We start from the raw sequence: 15,372 nt of genomic DNA, 5'->3' as shown, positions 1-15,372 counted from the left end.
GAAGCAACGCTGGTCTGGGGGTGGTCACTGCGGTTTAGGAGAAGGTGGGCGTTTGGGGGACATACATGTAAGAGAGCCTAGGACGGCTGATGAGCAGGTGAATTAAGACTCAGAGCATGTAGGTTTTTGGCTCGAGCACCTGGGTAGTTGGTGGGGAACTGAACAGGCGCTCCGCCGCTTCTAGGAAGAAGGAGGGCTTGAAAAAGTCCCTTCGCCTGCCCGGACCGGGGAACAGTTCAGGTCACGCAGCTGTAAAGAGACACGCCCAGACCCGCTGCCGGTGCTTGCCAGCGCCAGGAGCCTGAGAGAGCCCGGCGGGCGGCGCGCGCTGACCCAGCCTCCACTTGCCCCGTGGGGGTTTCCGCGGCCTCCGGGCGGGGCCGGAAGAGGAAGTCGGCGCTGCAGTGGCGGCTCCGGCAGCCGCGGCGGCCCCAACCCAACCCCGCTGCCCGCCCCTGTCCGGCCCAGCCACCGAAGCAGCGCCGCGAGGGGACCCCGGAACCCGCCCCGCCTCGCGCCGCCGGGCGCTCACCAGGCAGTCTGATGGGGCTGCAGCAACCGCTGACCCCCGCCGCCGCCGCCCTGCTGTGGGGCTTCCTGCTCCCTCTGGTAAGGGGGACGGGCGGGCGCTCGGGCCTCCCCGGGGCGGGGCCGGGCCCCCCACCTTCCGCCGCCGCTGCTGCTGCCGCCTCACCCCCACTGGCTCCCTGCCGGCCTGCCCTCTCCCGCGCCTACGCGGCCTGCTCTGGGTTTTTGCTTTCATACCCATCCCTGTCCCACTACTCCCTTTTGGTCCAGCCCCCATTCCCGTCCTTTGAAGTCCCGGTACCTACCCCCGAGAAAGCTACCTGCCGAGCCCCTAATACGACTCGGACTTTGGTGCTTCTCCTCTGTAGTTTCACTGTTCCAGGCGTTTTGAATTGACCTCTGAATTTTATTGTCCAGTCTTTCTTACCGCTGCTTAACCCGCACTACCGCCAACCCCGAAAGAAGGAAAAAACGTATACGCGATCCCTGGATGTTTAGCGGTTCAAGGACTGCGCTTTAGTTTAATTGCTCTCATACAGATTTTTTTCTTTCTCTAGTTTCTGTTTCGCCTTAGGGCTCATTTGATTCCATTTTGGGGCTTTCTGGTAACAGTAATAATTTAAAATAATTTCTTAAAGAACACACCAAAGTGTAATTCTTTTAGTGGGTTTTAGTGGGTTTCAATTCTCTGCCTAGTTTAAAGGGGAGGAGAGCCGGTTAAGTAACAGTAACAAATATGTGTACACAAGTTTGTTTTCGTAATTAGAGAAAAGTAATAATGTCTTAAAATTCAACACCAAGCAGAAGGTTCAGTGAATGGGTGGTAAGGACGCCAGTGTTCAGTTTTTGTTTCTTGTAAATTTCACTTAGGGAGTTTCAGGTTGGAAACTTTTATGAGCTTTATACAGAATTGGTATGGTGTATGCCTGTCTAGTTCTTTCCATTAGAATGTGTAACTTCTCTGAAAGAGTATATTTTGCTTACTCTCCAGTTTAAATGATTACTACCAGTGAATATATTCAATATGAAAGTGTTTTTAACATTTATTGAGAAACCAAACTCAAAGCCTGAAGTGGTTAAGTGCCTTCCTTGTATTCATAACTTTGCTAGGCAGCATTAGGAAGAATGTATGTAAAAATTGCTTGAGGTGGGTCGGGGGGAGGAGTAGGATATAAAGAGAATAGCAAAGTGGCAGTGTTGGTCTGAATCTTTGAGGTGTTGTTTACCTTGTAATCAGACGTGTCCAGAAGATAATTCAGGTAGTATGTAAATACACATAAAACTATAACCTAGGTATGAAATTTTTTGAGTGTTTTTGCACTCATTTTCATTTGAACTTCTTAAGCTAATTGTAAGAATATATACATGTGTGTATAAATTCCCACCTGTCCTTTCTCAACACAAATTAATAATTAACCTAATAATACATCAATTGCTCAAAAACTCTTATTGAAATTCTTAATAAAAGCTCTGAAGCCTCTCACTAGAAAAATGGAAGCAAAATTTTCATGTAATTTCAAGTGCTTCACAAGTCTAAAGTTTGTCCGTGTTCTAAATTGTAGCTAGTCTGTCTCTCCCATATTCTAGATTTTATTCTTTTTATATTGCACATATATATTTTGTCATATTTCACCATGTTAATCTTGAGTTCTATATTCCCCGGTTGCGGGGTTGTTGTGAGGACTCAGTAGCATTCTTTCACTCCACAAATATTTAGTGTGGTATCTCTTATATGCCAGGAGCTGTGCTGGTAACTGTGAATACACTGACAAGATGTTTCGAAATTGGGAAGATCTTTTTCAGTGCTAACTAGTATTATTGATTTTCTATTTCTTAGTGATTCCATAGTGGACTTTTTTCTTCTACACTCTTTCTTCCTTTAAATTCATGAAAGGATCTCTTTCTCATTCCTTTCCTTTTCTGAGGAACTCAAATAAATCTGGTATCCTTTTTCTCAGCAGGAGCTCTCTCTTTCCTTCTGTTTACTAGATACCTAGTTCCTTTCCTCCACTATTTTAAGTTTTTTGTTATTTTAACCATTTTCTCCCTGAAGCCCTTGTTTACTCCTCTTCCCTACTCTTACAGCCCTAGGTGGCCTCTCTGAGTTCATTTGAATGAATGATGGCAGCTTAATCATTTCATTTCTTCTTTCTGGTCTCTGGAAGCTGGCCCTACTGAGCCTCTTTCCCCTTGGTCATGTTAGAAAAGGGTCATCATGGGCTTCCCTGGTGGCGCAGTGGTTAAGAATCCACCTGCCAATGTAGGAGACAAGGATTCGAGCCCTGGCCTGGGAAGATCCCACATGCCGCGGAGCAACTAAGCCTGTGCACCACAACTACTGAGCCTGCACTCTAGAGCCCGTGAGCCACAACTACTGAGCCCGCGTGCTGCAACTACTGAAGCCTGCGCACCTAGAGCCCATGCTCCACAACAAGAGAAACCACTGCAATGAGAAGCCCTCACACCTCATCGAAGAGTAGCCCCCCCTCACCGCAACTAGAGAAAGCCCATGTGCATCAACGAAGACCCAACGCAGCCAAAAATTAAAAGAAAAAATAAGGGTCATCATCCTCATGTAGAAACAGCATTTAATCTCCAGAAAGAGTCACATCCTTGTAGAAGAGGCAGAGTATTTAGCATTGGAAAGCCCCTTCAACATCATGTAGCCTACCCTACTCTGTTTGTCCTCATCACATCAGAGTGACCTTACCGTGTATCTTGAACACACACTACAGCACATCTGGCTGTTTTAATGACTTCTAAACCCATTAAACATTTAAGTCTAGACATGAAAAGAGTGCCTGGCGGGTAATTAATTCTCTCTTGGCTTTGACATATTTCCATATCACACTTGTCCTTCCCTAGTCCAACTCCCACCGCTAGCCCCAACTGTTAGACCTTTATTTTAGTGTTATTCGGACCCAGTCACAGGGTTCTGTTTCAAAGACAATGAGTGAAATTTAGCCTGGATCTGTTTTCTAAAATTGCTTCAGAGTTCTCTGAAGAATCCTGAGTCTTTCTCATAATGTTTTTATAAAAGTTGTATTCATGTTTTCATTACTTCAAAGAATTTGAAGTGTCATATAGCCACATCTTGAGCTTATGAAAATGAAGTGGTAATCAGAATCCCCAACAGGAAAATCTCTTACTGAAATCTGCATTCCTTTGGTATACTACACCAACTCAAAGAGTCTTCTTTAATTCCTTCTCTTCTGTCCTCCTGCCTCAACCTCCTGCAGAAACTAGTAGTGTTCTGCTACCCAACCTATCAGAGACATGCTGAGCTACTGTACTATGGACTGAATCATGTCCTCCCAAAATCCATATCTTGAAGCACTAACCCCCAGTATTGATGGTATTTGGAGATGGGGCCTTTGGGAGATATTGATAATTAGGTTTAGATGAGGTCAGAGAGTAGGTCCCTTGTGATGGGATTGGTGCCCTTATGAGAAAAGACACCAGAGAGCTTGCTCTCCCTGCCCCCTCCCCCTCTCCCTATCGTATTTTTTTATGGCAGCCCAAGCTGACTAAGATTTTGGTACCAGGAGTGGGGTTCTGTGGTAACAAATACCTAAACATGTGGAAGCAGCTTGTAACTGGGTAATGGGTAGAGGCTAGAAATATGAACATTAAAGGTGATTCTGGTGAGAACGCAGATGGAAATGCGGAACAGTTTATTGGAAACTAGAGGAAAGGCAATTCTTGTCATAAAATGGTAAAGAACTTGGCTGAACTATGTTCTAGTGTTGTGTGGAAGGAAGAATTGTAAGCAGTGAAATATATTTAGCTGAGGAGATTTCTAAGCAAAGCATTGGAGGAGCAGCTTGGTTCTTTCTAACTGCTTTTAGTGAAATGCAAAGGGGAGAGAGGAATTGAAGAAGGAATTGTTAAGCAAAAAGGAACCAGAATTTGAAGATTTGGAAAATTCTCAGCCTATCCATGTTGCAAAAAAAAAAAAAAAAAGAGAGAGAAAGTTTGTTCTGGAAAGAACACTAAGAGTGTGGCTGAACAATCACTTGATAAGTAGCTTATGGGATTCTATGAGCAAAAACACTGCCACTTTTAACTCTGGGGGAAGGAGACAGGATGAAATGAAGAAAGGCTGTTGGACCTTTTGGATCTGACAGGATGGGATGATAGAGCTATTAGGCTGTGAACGTGCATTATTCTTCAAGAAGAGGGAGAAATGACCCCCAAAGGTGATTCAGAGATCATCAGGGCCACAACTTCAGTTTCAACAAGCCTTTTGGCCTCTACCAGGAGCCTTGGGGGTGGTATCCCACAGAACCAGAGCTACCCCACAGAGCCATGGGGGTGACACTTCCTCCCCAGTGGGCCTGGAAAGTGGGACATAGAGCCAAAAAGGATACTTCTTGAGCCTTAAGATCTATGTCTTACTAGGTTTTTGACTTCCTTGGGTCCCCTCATCCCTTTCTTCCTTCTGATTTCTTCTTTTGGAATGGGAATGTCTATCCTATACCTGTCCCACCATTATATTTTGGAAGCACATAACTTGTCTGGTTTTACAGGTTCACAGCTGGAGAGGAACCTTACCTCATGAAGAATCTTGCTTCTCACCCATATCAGATTTAGACGACATTTAGATGAGCTTTTGGACTTTTTAGAGTTGATGCTGGAATGAATTAAGACTTTTAGGGCTGTGGGATGGAATGAATATAAATATTTTGCATGTGAGAAGGATATGAATTTTGGGAGCCAGGGGAGAAATGCTGTGAACTGAATTGTGTGCCTCTGAATTCTCATGTTGAAGCCCTAACTCCCAGTGTGATGGTATTTGGAGATTGACTGGGCCTTTGAGGATAATTAGGTTTAGATGAGGTTATCAGGGTGGGGCCCTTACAATGGGATTATTGCCTTGCTCTCTCTCCCTCTGCCCCCCACAACCATGTGAGGACACAGTGAAAAGGTGGCTCTCTACAAGCCAGGAAGAGAGCCCTTACCAGAACTGGACCATGCTGGCACCTTGAAACTTCTAGGCTCCAGGCTGTGAAAAATAAATTTCTGTTGTTTAAACCACCTAGTGTGTGGTACATGTCTAAGCCCAAGCTTAGACATGCTGGTTATGTCACATTCCTCCTTTAACTGTCAGATTCTTCACAATCAGAGCTGTCTCTGTGGATTCTGCATCCCATTGTCCAATTTTTAAGTCACTAATTGCTGTTATCTCCTTCTCAAAATACAACACCTAAACATACATCTCCTTAGAATCTCAAAATGATCCTGAGAGAAGTTTCAGGAAGATTACAATTTGTCCTAGACCAGATAGAAAGTCATGAAAAAGAGGACTAGAACCCAGAGTTTCTAAGACATTTGTTTATACATTTCCACTAAGTGGTTTTTTTTTTTTGATCAAAAATAGATCACAAGACTGATTGGAAAAATTTGTGAATTTATTTTCATGAAAAAAGGTTTAAAGATAGAAGTCATGTTTATTATATATTTAATATTTGTCTTTGTTAAAAATTTACCTGAAATTGGTTCTGTTTACAGAAATCTAGACCATAAAGTCTCCAGGTATGGATTCTTACCCCAAGATACTAAATTTTTTTTCAAAAATTTCATTGCCTTTAGGCCATAATTTGCCAAATGTTACCATGTCCTGTGGTCTTAAATCAACTCTTATTTACCTGCCTGGCCTTTTACGCATTTGAGTTTATAAATTCTAGTGTAAATCGTAAATTCTATAATAGTTAAGTAGTAAGATTACTTAAGGAAACCCAGGGAGAAGGCTGGATCTAGGTAACGTAGAATATAGGCCCCATGAAGGAGCAGCTACCTGACTCATTCTCTGCTGTCTCCCTTAGCACCTCATAGTTTGCAGAGTACTGAATGAATGAATGGTTACCTTGTCTCTTCCCTCCACCCTAGTACATCTTAGCCTGTTACATGCCCCAGATTCTCCAAGTGTAAGGAATGATCCTGGGGATCTACTTTCCCCATGTCTCACAGACTCCTCTGATTCTCTATAAATCCCTGTTTGGTGCCCTAGCTCCCACTGAGCCACTAATTAAGTAATCAAGATTTCACTTCATCTCTGAGGGTCTGAGTCTAGTCAGTTTCAGTGCATGGTTTCCATAAACCTTGAATATTGGAAGTAGGAGTAGAAAGAACATAGATTGTCTTGATTATCTAACTTATTAGTGAGGAAAGAGGCATAGAAAATATAATAGTGAATAGTGAATCTGGAAGTTATTTAGACCTGGCTTTGGAACATGTGTCATTCAGACATATAACCCCAATTCTGCCTTTCTTGTAGAGGCTGCTTTCAACTCTTAATGTATTGCTATTGACTTAAAACTCAATCTGTGTAAGGAGAAAGATATTTGTAAAGAAAAGGATACCTCCTACATTGCTATGATATAAGGGTAATGGGTAGATGACTATTACTCTTTGGCATCTAGCACTCAGTGATTACATTTTAACTTTTTACCTTCTGGTTTAGAAATAATTTTTTTTAAAATTTCTAGTTCTCATTTTAAATAAATTCTGTTTATTAGCAAAACTTGCCCCAAACCCCTAGCCCTCATATTTGGTATCTAAAGATAGAGGAGTAGTTTAATTTGTAGATTTTATGAAGAAAGATTGTAAGGGGGGGTTCATTGGAGAGAGAGTTCATCATATTCACACATTGTCCCTTGAAACCAAAGGATTAAGTATATCTAATGGATAACAATATGAATAATGTGAACCATTTTTAATTGACAGACTATGGAGGTGGGTGGGGAAGCTGGGACCCAGTGATACAAATGCTGAAGAGTTTTGAGTGAACTTATGGGTGAAATGGGGGAACTGCTGGCCAATACATGAACGTTGGCTATACCAGCATACTGCAGGTACAGTGCGACTTTCACCTCTTAAGAAAATTCCTAGGAGAACCCGAGTAATGTGTGGAAATCTGATGAGTTTCACTGCTATTCATGATGAAGTCTATAACCATGTACTCTGCAGACCAACATCAGAGCATCACTTGGAAGCTTGTTAGAAATGTATAATCATGGGCTCCTCCTAAGACCTGCTGGATCAGAATCTGATTTTAACAGAACATTAAATTCAAGAAGCACTGATTTATAATAAAGGGTAAGAAATTGTTGCCCAGATTACTCACCATAATCTCTAAGAAAAAAGAAGAGCCATGCTTGACTAATCTTTTAAGGCTTTTAAAGGGAATTAAATATATACGTGGGTAAAAGTTAGCATTGTATTAGTCAGAGCTCCATCATGATGAGGTGAAAATGGGCCAAGATACAGAGTCCTGGCAGACCCAAAGTATGGCGTGGATTCAGGGTAGGGCGTAGTATATTAGATAAATTTTTAGCTAAAGAATTTTTATTTTCAAAAGGAATGTGTGAAGACTTAAATTTGGAAAGTAGATCCAGTGCTGGTAGATACCTTTTGAAGGAGAAAGAAGAGTAGAAGGCAAACTAAACCTGTGAAACAAAGTCACAGAAGAATTGAACTGTGCTATTAGCTTGGACAGGAGAAGAAAGGCCTGTTTCCTAGGTTAATATTGGGCTGGTGAGTCAGCATCAGGAGGCCGTTTGAACAGAGGCCAGGAATACAAATGCCCATGCTTCGGACTACCAAGAGACTGGAGTATAAAGCATAGATATAGCCTCAAGAGACAGGGACGTGAAGGTCAGTGCAAGACTGACTCAGTGAAAGTACACTGGTGAAATAAAGCTCTTTATATATGTCCCATTGTTTAAGCTCTGATTAGTTTGGGAAAATGAGGAAATAGGACACCTGCAAGGATGTGAGTATAGTGTACTCCATTACAGTTGAGGTGTTTTTAGACTTTGAGTAATCATTTGGCACTTATCATACCAAAAATTATTTAGGAGAAAAATGATCAAAAGAATAGGCAACTCTGACATTAAGATAGACTTAAACATTGATTTAAAAAGAAGATGAGGGCTTCCCTGGTGGCGCAGTGATTGAGAGTCCGCCTGCCAACGCAGGGGACACGGGTTCGCGCCCCGGTCTGGGACGATCCCACATGCCGCAGAGCGTCTGGGCCCGTGAGCCATGGCCGCTGAGCCTGCGCGTCCGGAGCCTGTGCTTCGCAACGGGAGAGGCCACAACAGTGAGAGGCCCGCGTACCGCAAAAAAAAAAAAAAAAAAAAAAAAAAGAAGATGATATGGAATAAGACTGAAGTCAAGTGATCTGGGTAAAGTAAATTTGGAAATGTTCACAAACAACAGGCATCCGATGAATTTTTATGTGAGGTATATTTGAATCGGAAAAACAGGAAGTACTACTTCACACTGTGGGCTAGTAAACTTGCTTCCCTTGCGTGTGAGGATCAAGCAAGATGTGGAATATAAAGATTTGATGGCCATGAAGAACACTTGATTCCACCGCCAGTGGTTGTAGGAACTGCCATTAAGAGGCAGGATTTGGGGTGAGCAGTAAGGAGCACTTGTCATAGGGAAAGGAATTCCATGAAACTCTAGAGTCCTAGAAGTGGGGGTACTTGGAAGAGGGTAAGGAAAGGAGTTAGAGTTTGGGATGTTTAGGGTGTGGGAGGAACTAATTGGGTATTAGAGGAATTTGAGTGGTGGTAGGAGACCCATGCCCAGAATCACAGCAGAGAGGGAGTTAACAGCTAATGCAGAGATATATATGACCAATATTAAAACTGGAGGGTGATGATTGGGTACTAAGGGGTGCTGGCAGATCTAGCTGCATAAGGGAACTTGAAGTGATAGAGCTGAAAGACTGCTGGTCTGGGTTTTAGAGAGCTCAATTCTAATCTGGCCCCTGAGACTTCATTTTGATCATTTTGGACCTGTTTGAGCTGTGAAATGAAGGGACTAGATATCCCTAAATCCCTTCAAGCTCTTGATACTAAGCTTTTTACTAAGAGAATATTTTCATTATTGGTTGAAAATATAAACAGATATTTTTTAAGGGTTGAGTAAAGTCATAGAACAGACCACAGTTGATTACAAAGGAAAATTCAGATGTCTTGAAGCATGTTTCTAACTTGAAAAATATAAAGGAAGGTATCCTGTCCATCCACCATAGGGTCTTTGTCAGATGATCTAATATTAGCGCGGGTAGACCACAGGTCTTTCCTGATTTGGTACTTGTAATGTTTAAAGGGACATTTGAGCTTCAGGCCTCTGTGCTTCCCAACCTAACTGGCCCACAGTGATGTGGTTTCTACTACAGTTGGCCCTTGAACAACATGGGTTTAAACTGCACGGGTCTACTTATACTTGGATTTTTTTCAATACATATACTTTGTTTATGATCTACAATTTGTTGAATTTGTGTGGAATCAAATCTATGGGATTTGAGCATACCTGGATTTTGTTATCTGTCCTGGAACCAGTCTCCCTCAGATACCGAGGGATGACTGTGCTCTTGTTCCCATATAGCTTTTGCTGCTCAAGGTTGGGCCCATAGAGCAGCAGCATCAGGATCACCTGGGAGCTTGTTAGACATGCAGAATCCCACATTCCACCCAGGCCAACTGAATCAGAATCTCCATTTTAATATGATCACTAAGTGATTTGTATGCACGTTAAATCTTGAGAAGCACTGCTCCTATAGCTATGGTACTCAAACCTTAACAAGCATCAAAATCTCCATAAGGCCTTGTTAAAAATAAACTTCTCAGAGTTTCTGATTCAGTAGGTCTGGAATAGGGTCCAAAAATTTGCATTTCCAACACCCTAAGAACTACTAAAGCTTTTACTAGAGACTGACTTAAATCACATTCTGTTTGTCATTATCTTTTTCAGGGTTCTTTTTAATCTTCCCAGTAAGACTATAATTTCTTGTTTAGTGTTTCTTGGTGGGGGCAGATTTATTGAGCTATAGTTCATATACCGTAAAATTCAGCCATTTAAAGTGTACAATTCATTGGCTTTTAGTATATTTACAGATATGTACAACCGTTACTATAGTCAATTTTGAAACATCTACATCACCTCAAAAAGAAACCAAATAGGTAGAGCACAGAGGATTTTTAGGGCAATAAAACTACTTCATATTCCATATGATACTGTAATGTCATTACATATTTGTCAAAACCTATAGAATGTAAAACACCAGGAGAGACCCTAAATGTAAAATGTGGACTTTGGGTGGTAATGAATTGTCAGTGTAGGTTCATAGATGGTAACAAACGTTAATAATGGAGGTTGGAGGGAGGCTATGCGTGTGTGTGGTAAGGGGATATGTAGGAACACTGTACTTCATGCACAGTTTTGCTGTGACCCTAAAGGTGATCTAAAACATAACGTCTATTTTAAAAAAAGAAAGAAAGAAACCTCATATTCTGTAGCTATCACCCCCATCCCCACATCCTACCAAACCCTAAGCAACCACTAATCATCTTGTATTTCTTCTGCATTGTGCAAGTACTTGGCAAGGTGCTAGATGTATTATTAATAATAATAGTTACCATTTATTAAGAGCTTAATATGTGTAAACATTTGCATCATCTGACTTAATCATCATGACAGCTCTGTGAGGTCTGGACATTTTTTGTCATCTCAAAGCTGAGGAGGGAATCCCCTGGAGATCCAGTGGTTAGGACTCCGTGCTTTTACTGCCAGGGCCCAGGTTTAATCCCTGGTCGGGGAACTAAGATCCCGCAAGCCTCGAGGTGGGACCAAAAGCAAAAAACAAAAAAACCAAGATGTTGACGCTTAAACAGTTTAAATGACTTGTAACATAGCCAATAAATGGTGAAATTGCCATTCTGTCCCAGGTCTCTAACTCCAGAACATACGATATCTATTGTTGATAAACTGAATTTTCAAAACTATATCATCTCTATGAGAAATTTTACTAAGATGTTAAAATGTAGTGGAAATGCTTAAGTTATTTGGGTATATTAGCTTGCTCATGAAATTTGCTGCATGTTGCACATGCAATATGAACTATTCTACAATTATGTATGGTTATACTTTCCTCTCTCATACTAATCTTCCACTAAAATTTGTGTTTTGCCTTAGTAATTCCCATATCAATGAATTTTGCTTATATCAATGATAAATTTTCTACCACTGTAGAAAAGACTGTAATCTGTCTATAGCAATAAATGTTACTCATAGTTGGATACCTTTGTACTTCCTTGTACTTTTAAGCTTTTTTAAAAAATCCCTTAGCTTTTGTAATTATAAAAGTAACACTGACTATTATACAGTTGTGTAAGAGGAGGTAGTATATATGTATCAATATGGAAAATCTAACATATAAAATTTAAATTTTACAGCTTAAAGACTTAAATATAAGACATGACACCATAATACTCTTAGAAGAGAACATAGGCAAAACATTCTCTGACATAAATCATACCAGTGTTTTCTTTGGTCAGTCTCCCAGGGCAATAGAAATAAAAGCAAAAATAAACAAATGAGACCTAATCAAACTTACAAGCTTTTGTACAGCAAAGGAAATCATAAACAAAATGAAAAGACAAACCTACAGACTGGGAGAAAGTATTTGCAAATGAGGCAACCCACAAGGGCTTGATTTCCAAAATATTCAAACAGCTCATACAAGTCAACAACAAAAGAACAACCCAATTGAAAAATGGGCAAATGAGCTAAATAGACGTTTCTCCAAAAAGACATACAGGGCTTCCCTGGTGGCATAGTGGTTGAGAGTCCGCCTGCCGATGCAGGGGACACGGGTTCGTGGCCCGGTCTGGGAAGATCCCACATGCCGCAGAGCGGCTGGGCCCGTGAGCCATGGCCACTAAGCCTGCGCGTCTGGAGCCTGTGCTCTGCAACAGGAGAGGCCACAACAGTGAGAGGCCCGCGTACCACAAAAAAAAAAACAAAAAACAAAAAACTATAATGAGGTACCACCTCACACCAGTCAGAATGGCCAGCTTTGAAAAGTCTACAAATAGCAAATACTGGAGACGGTATGGAGAAAAGGAAACCCTCCTACACTGTTGGTGGGAATGTAAATTGATGCAGCCACTATGGAAAACAGTATGGAGGTTCCTCAAAAAGCTAAAAATAGAGTTGCCATATGATCCTGCAATCCCATTCCTGGGCGTATATCCAGAGAAAACTATAATTCAAGAAGATACATGCACCCCAGTGTTCATAGCAGCACTATTTACAGTAGCAGAGACATAGAAGCAGCCTAAATGTCCATCAACAGATGAATGGATAAAGAAGATGTGGTACACATATACTATGGAATACTACTCAGCCATAAAAAAGAATGCAATAATGCCACTTGAAGCAACATGGACAGACCTAGAGATTATCATACTAAGTGAAGTAAGTCAGAAAGAGACAAATACCATATGATATCACTTACATGTGGAATCTAAAATATGACACGAACTGATGTATGAAACAGAAACAGACTCACAGACATAGAGAACAGACTTGTGGTTGCCAAGGGGGAGGGGCGTGAGGGAGGGAAGGATTGGAAGTTTGGGATTAGCAGGTGCAAACTATTATATATAGGATGGACTACAAGGTCCTATTGTATAGCACAGGGAACTATATTCAATATCCTGTAATAAACCATAACGGAAAAGAATATATATATGACAGAATCACTTTGCTATACAGTAGAGACTAACGTTGTAAATCGGTTATACTTCAAAGAAATAAACTTTAAAAAGTAAAATTTTAGAAAAGCTACACAGTAGTATATATAGTATGATCCCATATGTGTAAAACAGACAACAATGTATATGTTTGAGATCTGTCTATCTATTTATCTATCGGGTTGGCCAAAAGGTTCATTCGGTTTTTCCATAAGATGGCTCTGGTAGGGCTTAGTTGTCTTTAACTTCATTCGAAGCAATTTTGTTAGATTGTAATGTGACAGCTGTCATATCAGCGTGCATTAAAAAAAAAAATCAAAATTGGTGAATTTTTGTATAGCCATTATTGAAGATGGGAGAAAAAAGCAACGTTTTCAGCATATTATGCTTCATTATTTCAAGACAGGTAAAAATGCAACTGAAATGCAAAAAGAGAGTTGTGTAGTGTATGGAGAAGGTTCTGTGACTGATCGAACGTGTCAAAAGTGGTTTGCAAAGTTTCATGCTGGAGATTTCTCACTGGACGATGCTCCATGGTCAGGTAGACCAGTTGAAGTCGATAGCGATCAAACCGAGACATTAATTGAGAACAGTCAACTTTATACCGTGCAGGAGATAGCCGACATACTCAAAATATCCAAGTCAAACGTTGAAAATCATTTGCAATAACTTGGTAATGTTAATCACTTTGAAGTTTGGGTTCCACATAAGTTAAGTGAGAAAAACCTCCTTGACCATATTTCCTCACGCGATTCTCTACTGAAATGTAACGAAGTTTCTGTTTTTAAAACAAATTGTAATGGGTGATGAAAAGTGAATGCTGTACAATAATGTGGTATAGATGAGATTGTGGGGCAATTGAAATGAACCACCACCAACCACACCAAAGGCCGGTCTTCAACCAAAGAAGGTGATGTTGTGTATATGGTGGGATTGGAAGGGAGTCCTCTGATGAGCTCCTTCCACAAAACCAAATGATTCATCCCAACAAGTACTTCTCCCAAGTAGACCAACTGAAAGCAGCACTTGATGAGAAGTGTCCAGAATCAGTCAAGAGAAGATGCATAATCTTCCATCAGGATAACGCAAGACCTCATGTTTCTTTGATGACCAGGCAAAAATTGTACAGCTTGGCTGGGAAGTTCTGATTCATCCGCCATATTCACCAGACATTGCACCTTTGGATTTCCATTTATTTTGGTCTTTACAAAATTCTCTTAATGGAAATCATTTCCTTTCCCTGGAAGACTGTAAAAGGCACCTGGAACAGTTCTTTGCTCAAAAATATAAAAAGTTTTGGGAAGAGGGAATTATGAAGTTGCCTGAAAAATGGCAGAAGGTAGTGGAACAAAAGGGTGAATACGTTGTTCAATAAAGTTCTTGGTGAAAATGAAAAATGTGTCTTATTTTTACTTAAAAACCGAAGGAACTTTTTGGCCAACCCAACATCTATCTATCTTAAATATTCATAGATAGTATCTGGAAAGACATAAGAGAAGCCCCTAAGGGGTGACTGTGAGAACCAGGATGAGAGGAGAGGGACTTCATACCTTTTTGTTTTGTTTGATTGTTTCTTTCCTTTTTAAATTTTCTCATTCCAATCTTTTTACACCCTCATCTTTGCTTTTGTTTTCCTCTCCTTTTTTTTAAATAGCCTGATCTCTCTCAACATCATTCTTTAGGTTCACATTACAGTACAAATACATATAGGGAGCTTTGAGGGGGGGTCATTTTTATAAAAATAGAAAACACTATAAATATCTTTCTGGAACTTGCTTTTCTCACCATGGATATCTATTTCTACAGGTAGATCTAGTTATTTCTTTTTTTTTAATTTTTTAATAAATTTATTCATTTATTTATTTTTGGCTGCGTTGGGTCTTTATTGCTGCTCACTGGCTTTCTCTAGTTGTGGCGAGTGGGGCTACTTTTTGTTGTGGTGTGTGGGCTTCTCATTGCGGTGGCTTCTTTTTGCTGTGGAGCACGGACTCTAGGCGCTCAGGCTTCAGTAGTTGTGGCATGCGGGCTCTAGAGCTCAGGCTCAGTAGTTGTGGCGCACGGGCTTAGTTGCTCCACGGCATGTGGGATATTTCCAGACCAGGGCTCGGACCTGTGCCCCCTGCATTGGCAGGCAGACTCTTAACCACTGCACCACCTGGGAAGTCCTCTAGTTCTTTCTTTTTAATAGCTGTGTACTATGCATACCATAATGTAATGGATTCTTATCTGTGGAAGATGTTTTTTGTTTTTGCTATAACATATTGCAGTGAATATCCTTGTACATCTATCT

The 15,372-nt window shown here is 41.0% G+C and overlaps 1 protein-coding gene across 2 annotated transcripts in view; it reads left to right on the top strand.

Moving 5' to 3' along the window:
* Positions 1 to 318: 318 nt before the first annotated feature.
* Positions 319 to 15,372, top strand: part of SPPL2A (signal peptide peptidase like 2A) — a 52,510-nt gene continuing 37,456 nt past the window's right edge. For both annotated transcript variants that reach the window (XM_082840960.1, XM_082840959.1), the window contains exon 1: positions 319 to 609. In XM_082840960.1, the coding sequence (XP_082697086.1) occupies positions 544 to 609 (66 nt within the window). In that variant the 5' untranslated portion in view covers positions 319 to 543. The remainder of the gene's footprint in view (positions 610 to 15,372) is intronic.

This window comes from Leucopleurus acutus (assembly GCF_964270905.1).
Source record: "Leucopleurus acutus genome assembly, chromosome: 1".
Lineage (NCBI taxonomy): Eukaryota > Metazoa > Chordata > Mammalia > Artiodactyla > Delphinidae > Leucopleurus > Leucopleurus acutus.
This window is presented reverse-complemented; position numbering and strand designations above follow the sequence as displayed.